The 9,758-nt window shown below is 38.3% G+C and overlaps 1 protein-coding gene across 1 annotated transcript in view; it reads left to right on the top strand.

Annotated features, from left to right (window-relative positions):
• The window catches only part of CYP4F22 (cytochrome P450 family 4 subfamily F member 22), an 85,840-nt gene extending 76,655 nt beyond the window's left edge, over positions 1-9,185 (top strand). Inside the window, exons 11-13 of the mRNA XM_070938282.1 lie at positions 1,103-1,167; positions 8,445-8,515; positions 8,766-9,185. Coding sequence (XP_070794383.1) covers positions 1,103-1,167; positions 8,445-8,515; positions 8,766-8,943 — 314 coding nt within the window. The 3' untranslated portion in view covers positions 8,944-9,185. The remainder of the gene's footprint in view (positions 1-1,102; positions 1,168-8,444; positions 8,516-8,765) is intronic.
• The last annotated feature ends 573 nt before the right edge of the window (positions 9,186-9,758 follow it).

A 9,758-nucleotide genomic window follows, 5' to 3' on the forward strand; every position in this document is an offset into this window, starting at 1 on the left:
TCTAATCTAATAAATCTATACTTAACAAGAATTATATCACGCCAAAATAATAAAAAAGAATTCAATTATTATGGGTCTTACAGCAATAGATATTATGCTCCACATTTTGTTCAGGCTACTATGTCTCATTTTTCTTGAAAATTTGTATGCTTGTTGTCCTTTCTTCCTGCTATTTTGTTTGTTGCTACTTGTAGGAGATAAAGTTTGCTTGGTATATCATGTCACATCTGTGGGAGAAAAACATGGGTCTTCCAAAGTCATGTAGTTTGTTTGTTTGTTTATTTATTGTTATTTTTGAACATGGCTTTTCACTGCTCAGGAAACTTTATAGTCTTTTCAATGATAAGTACATCATTAGGGATTCTAGGAGTCCCTTTCAGAACTACAACTTTCTTCTGCATATAGCTATCAAAAAAGGGTGCCAATTACAGAGCTGATTCCAAAAACACTTTGACCTTTTTGCCACAAACTGTTCACAGTTTCACCTTAAATTGGGTTTGCATTGTGGCAAAATGATTAGGAGCTGTTTTTAAATGCTTGTATGCTGCGTTTGCTGGAACAAAAGACAGTGGGGCTGTTCCTGTGGTTCTCTGAGGCCATCTGGCTTGATTTGCCTGGCTCGATGAAAAAAGTCCCAAGAGCAACTAGTTGTGTGTGTGGGGGGGGGGGGGTGTTGGAGGGTAATGAAATGACTCTACTGGGAAATGGAGAAATAATGAATGGCCATCATGGAAGATGGAGCAATGGACAGGGGTGAAAAAGCTGGGGGGATGAGAGTAACAGTCAGTCAATACATGCTGGTCCTCTTTATGGGGCAACTCTAGACTAGTAGCAGAGTCATAAACTGATTTTTGTTGGTTTATTGATTATGTGCCATTAAGTTATTAAAGGAAGATCTCAGATCTTCTGAAAATCTGTAGCACTAACAAAGATATGAAACATGCTTGAACATAAACACAAACCAACAGAATGTTGGCTTATTCTTTGCTCTATCTATTAACAACAGCAATTCATTTGCCAAGTTCCTTTGTCCGTTTCCTGCTTTTGTGAATCTTTCTACCTTTGGTAGCATCTAAAGTTCATTAGATTCTTCTCTCTGCAGGGAATGTCTGCCTGGTCAGTATCTTTGGGACCCATCACAATCCTGCTGTATGGCCAGACCCTGAGGTAGCATTTTCCCAATTTCTTTGTAATTTGTTTCCATCCATTTTGGTTCTACGTAGAATTCAGCCTGGGAGACTCCCTTCCCCTTGCAGATTGCCTGCTAGAATTCTATTTTAGAGTTGGGGAGGGGGAACGACAACTTAATCTTGTCATGATAATTGAATAGCTAAGTATAGTTATTTCTAAAGTTATATTCTGCTTTTTGTTCATTGAGGTATAAGAATCCAGCAAGAAGGTATGTACATATATATCTCTGAGGGAAATGGGCAGTTCAAAAATGTGAAAAACAAACAAATAAATAAAGTAGAATTTGAATATTCATTAAGAATATTCATACAATTTAAAAGCATAGATTAAATCTTGAAATATTAGTCAAAAATCATCTCTTCTGATGTGCACATTTTCTGCAGAAAACCTGGGCTTCTATATTTATTATATGAGTATAGTACAATAGATGATTTTCCATACATTACAGTATTCAATGGATCAGTCAAGAAGCAAAAGTCTGTGCATACAACATATATCTTTTACACTAACTATATAACAAAATATTGAGAATTACACTACATTATTGCACAGTAATTTTAAAAATTAGCTTCTTTCTCAATATGTATGTAAATTCATATTTCTTGCCCACTTTTTTCATTAAGAAATGGAGTCTCAGGGTCTGGCTTCCGTCACCGCCAGACGGTCCTCCGTGACCGCCAGCCCCGTTGCCTGTAAAGAGCCGCCTTTACATCTGAAAGGCGGCTTGAAAAACTCCATTTCCTGATGGAAATGTGAGTCAGAGCAGGCGAGGGCAGGTAGAGCCCTCTGCGAAGTCCCCAGAGGTTTTTTTTTGCTCTTGGGGACGAGCAGAGCGGGGCTCCCTATTTTCCCTCGCCGATGCTCCGGGCTTCGGGAGGACTCTGCTTTTTTTTGCAGAGCTAGGCGCCGGGACTGGATCAATTAATAAAATAACAGATGATTTAATTGAAGAGAGCGAGATTTGTACCTGGGACCCTAATCGCAAGTATTTTTAATGATTTTACAACTGTTTCTATTTGAATGGAAAAAATAAGTTTAAAATGGCGACTGCTGAGGCTTGAGAAGAAGAAAGCCGAAAGTGAAAGTCCTTCCGTAATAAGCTACATAGTAGCGAAATATACAGTGCCGGCTAGACTAGAAGGAAAATATCCATTTTAAGTTTCTTTTTTCTCGGAGATCTGTATTTGATCTTGTTTGGGGAAAAGTTTTCTTTTAAAAAAAGAGCTTTTTTGTGTGGCAGGATGGTGTTAAAGTTAATGAAGCCTGACAGACAAGCAGTGGGGGGGGTGCTCCCCCATCCACAATTATCTGAACAAGCGCTGAGCCTACAGACTTTGCAGAATGGTTTTAATTTAAAAGAATTTCTTCAGGAGGAAATGGCAAAATATCATGAGACTGTGAACCAGAAATTTGAAAAATTAAGGCAGGAAATTAAAGAAATGATACAACTAAAGTATGATAATCTGCAACGAAAGATTGTAACAGTGACTAATGCTTTTTCAGAAGTTGTTATAATGATGGATACAAATATCAAATTATTAGAGTCTAAAATGGAGGAAGTTGATGATAAGATTTATAATTTGGACAATAAAATACAAAGAATTGAAAATGATTTGATAAATATTCAAGACAATAGTTTAGAAGTAAAGTCTAAAAAGGAAGCTGGTCACGAGACTTACAATGCAGAAGATATAAAGCAAGGGATTGAAAAAGAAGTTGTAATGATGCAATACAGGCTCACAGAATTTGCGGTCAGAATGAGAGGGTTACAGGAAAATAACAGAGATGATCTAAGAAAAATATCTGCTCAAGTTCTGGCTGGGATTTTAAAGGTTCATCCTGAGGAGGTATCTTGTAAAATTGACAAGGCCTATAGAGTAAATTCTTGGATTGCAAAGCAAAGGCAACTGCCTAGAGATGTGGTGATTTACTTTACAGATAAAGAAATAAGAAATGATATTGTGCAAAAATCCTTTAATTCTACTCTACAACTGTATGGGAGAAAAATCTGGATATATAAAGAACTGCCGCCTAAGATGTTAAAAGATAGAAAGAAATTTGGACTCTTGGTGACTGAGCTAAAAAAACAAAATATTTTATTCAGGTGGGATGTTCCAGTGGGTATAATATTGAGATATCAAGGAGAAAGATATCAGTTAAATACTGTTGAAAAAGCGGAAGAATTTTACTACAAGGTCCTTAAAAAGCAAAATCAACAAGAGATAGAAATTCAAGAAAAGCAGAAGGAGATGGAAGTAATGAAGAAACAACAAGTTACAGAGGTCTCTACAGATGAGCCGCTTTTGGATTCTCTTTCAGAAGTCTCAGCTGGACTATTTAATACAAGAGAGGCGGTTCCGGATTCTAATGTAACGACTTATCAAGTCACAAACCAGCATGGAAATTAATCAGTTGATATACAATCTATAGAACTAGAAAGATTTAAGCCACAAAAACAAAACCAACAAGATCAAGTTATAGATCAGCATGAAAACCAAATAGTCGATATACAATTTACAGAAAGAAATTCAGGATGGAGATCCAACCCACAAAAAGTCAAGAAAAGAAGAAGCAGGTCTCACAAAAACAAAAACTTTTAAACTAAACAACAGTGTAATGCCAGTTATTTAAGAGATGATTGAATATATGAAAAGATAATTGGCAAAGTATTGGTTTATTTTATCCTGAGGAGAGTGACAGACCTCTGCAGTGCTGTACTTTTGGGATGTGAAAAGGGCCTTAAATTGAATGGATTGGAACTATCTTTTTTTTTTGGATTCTTTGATAAATATACTACGTTTATGCTGAGTTACAAGGCAAGAGAGTTATGGGATTGGGGCACGCAGAAGATCTGGTTGTTACCCTATTACGGTGGTTGGAATTAATAATTTGGATAAAAGACACCTCTACAGACACTATATGGAATACAAATATAAAGTCACTCGGGTGGTTTTTTTTTTTTTTTTTAATATGAAGATATTTGCTATTGATGGGGGCAGATGGTAATTGAAGATACCGAACATACTGTTGGAATTAGGATGTGATGTTACCCTAACATGGGTGATGGAGTTTACAATCCAGCTGAATGACATTACAGAAGATATTATATGGATTACAAGCCTAAAGTCTTTTTAAGAGGATTTTATTTACATAAGGGAATATTTTTTAGGGGAGTGGGCAGAAGAATAAAGATATTAAGATTTATTAAGTATGGTAGTCTTGTAGGAAAGTGGGTGGAGACAGGTTAGTTTATTGATTGTTTAGTTTAAGAAAAGGGATATTATGTTTAGATATGAATATATGTAAAAGATTTGAGTTAAGAGATATAACGATGAGGGTGAAGGAAATGGGTAGATTATGAACTGAATAAATGTTAAATTAGGATTTATTATGTAGTTTTATAGCGGAAGGTTGTTTTGAAATGTTAGATTAATACACATAAAAGATTTGATTTATTATGCTAAATTAGGAGTTATTATATAATGTTATAGTAGAATGTCATTATGAAATGTATAGTATAAGGGGGATATGATAATTTTATTAGAAATAAAGGTTCAGTATATGGGGATGGAGTAAGGGGATGGTAAAGTATTATATAATCTGTTATGAATTTGGGTTTTATGAAGAAGTCACAGGGGGAGGGGAGGGGGAGGGGGGTTAGGGAGGAGGGGGGAAAAATGGGGGGAAAAATTGTATTTGAAAAACTTTTTCAATAAAAAAAAAAGAAATGGAGTCTCAGGAAAAGGAGCAATATCTATTTTATATGACAAAATGTGCAACACAGAGTTAATGGTTTTTCCTCTAACGAAGCAAAAAATGACTGAACTGTAGCACCTTAAAAACTCTTTGTTCAGTGTCATGTGCATTTTGATTGTTTTATTGATATTAATGTTTTTTCATTTACTGCTAATTTTTTAACGAGGGAAGATAGAAAGATTGTAATGTTACTTCCTGGCTGATTCTTCTCCCTTTGAGCTCTATAACTGAGACCACCTCACCGATAAAATTTTATTCCTCAGTTGCAGACATCTTTTTTCTTGGAATCCCACTCATTAAACTCCCTTGGAGCTTGGGAGCAGGGGTGGGGGTAATCTTCAGGACCTTGAGTCAATTTTGCATAAAAAGTTCTCTTTTGTCAGATGTAAGATGATTACTGGCATATAAGGTTTCATTTGAGGGAGCCTTGCTTGTCAGGGTAAATGTCTAACAATCCATCAGTCATAAACCCACAGCCCTGCAAGGGTTAACTGACCACACTACCCATCATCCTCATAACCACACCTTACCTTCTGGCTCCTCCCCCTGTGTATAAGAGCTCCCACCACGTGGAGAACCAGCAGTTCCAGAAGCATACCTGCAAGAAATAGGCAATAGTCAGTGACTATCAATTGAATGGACCTGGGAACAATCCAGGCCTACAATAAAGAATTAAAGGAAGATATACCTGTGTCCAGTGAATCATTGGGTTAGATCCATCACTCTTATCATTGCTCCCTCAAATGTATGACTTGTGCAATAGGCACTGTTTTGCCCGTAAGGCCAAGCAGGGATCAATAAATGCATTTTTGCTACCTGTTTGAAATTGCAAAGAGAAGGTAATGTCAAGCATCTATTAGTCTTTAAAGTGTGGCAGAAAGCAGACAAGTTATTCTACAGACATATATCCATCTGCCCATAAAACAGTCTCCGCAAGTTTCCTGGGACAGAATGTTTTCAGAACTAAAGCAAGACAAGAATCATCTCTGTAGTTCTATCATTTTCATAATCATCTCCAAAGAGTAGTCCTCAATGAAACTACATCTATCTGGAGGGAAGCATATATAGGTTCTGTCTTGGACCCAGGGTCTTCAACATCTTCATAAATGATCTAGATGAGGAGATAGAAGGGAATTCATGAAATCTGCAGATGACACCAAGTTTGGGGGTGGTGGGATTGCTAATAGTTTGGAAGATAATATTGAAAAGAATCTTGACAGACTTGAGCATTGGGCTCTATCCAACAAGATGCAGTGAGAAAATTAAGGTTTTGCACTTAGTCAGGAAAAAACCAAATGCACAAGTATAGAGAAGGCAGTGCCTGGCTCAAAAGTAGCAACTGAGGGGGATCTAGGTGTCTGAGTGGATCACCACTTAAGCATGAGGCAGCAATGTGCTGCACCTGCCAAAAAAGCCAATGCAGTCCTAGGCTGCATCAATAGAGGTATAGCATCAAAATCACAAGAAGTGATAATACCATTTTATATTGCTCTAGTGAGGCCACACTTGGGGTACTGCATCCAATTCTGGTCACCACGATACAAAAAGATGCTGGGACCCTAGAAAGTATGTAGAGCAACAAAAATGATAAGAGGTCTGGAAACTAAACTGTAGAATGAATGGTTAAGGGAGCTAGGTATGCCTAACCTATAAAAGATTAAGGATGAATGATAGCTGTTTTTCAGTACTTGGGCTGTCACAGAGAAGAGGGCAGTGGGGAAATGTAAAATTTGTTACTATGGGTTCTGTGGGTGTGGCTTGGTGGGGGGTAATGTGACTAGGTGGGCGTGGCCAATTTTTTTTTTTTTACTGTTAAAAGCATTTTTTCTATAACCACTTCAGCCGAAGAGATTGTTTTAAAAACGCTTTTAAAAGGCTCTGACGATCCCAGCTGAGTTGCCTGATCATCAGAGGCTTTTAAAAGCAATTTTTTTACAACCTCTTCTGCTGAAGAGGCTATAGAAAAAAATGCTTTTAAAAGCCTCTGACGATCCCAGCTGAGTTGCATGGTTTTAAAATGACGATCATCAAGCATTTTTTCTGCCGAAGAGGTTGTAGAAAAAATGCTTTTAAAAGTAAAAAAAAAAAAGGCTCCGATGATCACGTGGCTCAGCTGGACATGGGGGTGGGGGGCGCAGGGATTTTTGCTACCAGTTCTCCGAACCACCTGCTGGATTGCTACTGGATCGGGTGATCTGGTCCAAACCGGGAGCATTTCACCCCTGGAAGAGGGGGTTGACTTATTCTCAAAAGCACATGAAGGAAAGATAAGAAACAATGGATTGAAGCTATTTAAAGAGAGATCCAACCTAGAACTAAAGAGAAATTTTCTCACAGTGAAAATAATTACTGATTAATTAAAAATTGATTAACTTGCCTTCCAGAGTTGTGGGTGCTCCATCACTGGAAGTAGTCAAGACAGGACAACCATTTGTCCAGGATGGTATAAGACCTCCAAGTTCCTTTCCAACCCTGTGATTCTATGATATAAGTTTCAGAGAGTCATGTGCTGGACTTCCTATTTATGTCAGAATCTTTTACTAGCCCACATTCTCAGATCATCAGTTGGCAAGTTGATCTTCCAGGTCCTCACTGCCTGATGAGTACTCATAGGAATGCCAACTCCTGTTCCTATGTGAACTAATAATAATAATAATAATAATAATAATAATAATAATAATAATAATAATAATAATAATAATAATAATTTTATTTCTATACCGCCCTTCTCCCGAAGGACTTAGGGCGGGGTACAGCCAATTTAAAAACACAAGACACAACAATGATTAAAAATTAAAATAATTAAATAGATTTGGCCGATTTAAAACCCCAAAAATTTACAATACCCCAATTTAAAATTATTATGTTGATAGCCCTGCCTGGCGGAACAACAGGGTCTTCAGTGCGCAGCAAAACACCCGGAGGTCGGAGATCTTACGTATTTCCGGGGGCAGTTCATTCCACAGGGCTGGGGCTCCCACAGAGAAGGCCCTCCCCCTGGGTGTCGCCAGCCGACATAACTTGGCTGATGGCACCCTGAGGAGACCCTCTCTGTGGGAACGGACTGGTCGGTGGGAGGCTATTGGTGGCAGAAGACGGTCTCGAAGGTACCCAGGTCCTATGCCATGGAGCGCTTTAAAGGTGGTAACCAACACCTTGAATCGCACCCGGAAGACCACTGGGAGCCAGTGCAGCTTGCGCAGGAGGGGTGTCACGCGGGCACAACGAGTTGCGTCCATAACCACCCGCGCGGCCGCATTCTGGACCAGTTGGAGCCTCCGAGTGCTCTTCAAGGGGAGCCCCATGTTGAGAGCATTACAATAGTCCAGCCGGGAGGTGACAAGGGCATGAGTGACCGTGCACAAGGCGTCCAGACATATTATGTTTGGATAATATGGCATGTGACAAATGAAACACTTGGTGTCAATTAATCAGTTCTTTCTTATGTTCACATCTTCTCATTCAACTCATTCATCCAATCTATTTATCTTTCAAAGGTCTATAACCCATATCGCTTTGATTCAATGCATCATCCACTAGCTTTTGTGCCCTTTTCTGCAGGACCCAGGTAAGCAAACATACAGCTAGACAAAATAATTGTTAAGAAAAAGAAGAGAAAGGTGTTGGAGAATATCCATGTGACACTCTTAATGGGGGCTCTTGGGGCAAGGAACATGAAACAATACATGCTGGTCACTAATCGAAAAAAAAAAAGCCTTCATGAAGCTAGATTTGTCCAATGAGCTTCATAAAAAGAGAAGTGTTGTAAAGAAAAGTCAGCCATTTAGCCACTGAGCTAGAATCTTTCTTCTCTACAGGAACTGCATTGGGCAGAACTTTGCCATGGCAGAGATGAAGGTGGCCCTGGCCCTGACACTGTTGAGGTTTGTGGTGCGATTGGATGAGAGCCAATCTGTACGGCGCAAACCAGAGCTAATCCTGCGGGCGGAGAATGGTCTGTGGTTGCAAGTGGAACCAATCTGTGCTGAATCTTGATCAGAAGTTCAATATACAAGATTACATTTGCTGATCTACAATCTGGAATCTATATTGTAATGTGCCAAGAGGAATTGTGACCAGAGATGCCTTTTGCTTCTAGCTTTATAGAAGGCAGGATAGATTGTTATTTTGCATACATCTTTCCACCACTGTGTCTATGTCTCCTAGTCTACTAATTGCTGCTTAGCCCTAGTTTATTGTTTTGCTACCATGAAGATCTCCAAGAGATATTCTAAATTAAAGCCATATGAAATGAATTTTTGTCTTGGTTTTAAATATTTAGGTAATGGCATTCCTATAGGATCAAGCTTCAAGATTTTCAAAAAAAGATTGGACAGACATTTAGAATTGTCTGAGATGCAATATGGTTTCCTGCCTTGGGCAGGAGTTGGACTTGGAAGATCTCCAAGGTCCCTTCCAGCCCTATGATTCTATAATTCTAAGATAGTCAATGACAGCTGTCTGCAAAACTGTAGCCCAAGATTTTCAGTGCAAGAACTAATGCATTCTGAATATTCCAATATTCCAATATATCACATTGGTTGGCTTTCCATGCTGCTCTTTTATGTACTTTTATAATCATTCTATTCCTTCCAAGGGGAATTTCTAACCCTTTCTAATGAAAGCAATTTCCATTCGGGAAAATGTTCTTCACTGTAAGGAAAGTAGAAGGATTAAGTACAATATGTTCACTATCTTGAGTTATTGTAAAAATAATAAAGGTGGGATACAAATATATAAACAATTAAACAAATATAAGGTTTCATTCAGGTGTGATAAGACAATCCTATTTTAGCCTAGTTTAATTCATA

Source organism: Pituophis catenifer, unplaced genomic scaffold (genome assembly GCF_029215685.1).
Source record: "Pituophis catenifer annectens isolate HBS135680 unplaced genomic scaffold, rPitCat1.0.hap2 SCAF_2, whole genome shotgun sequence".
NCBI classification, from domain to species: domain Eukaryota; kingdom Metazoa; phylum Chordata; class Lepidosauria; order Squamata; family Colubridae; genus Pituophis; species Pituophis catenifer.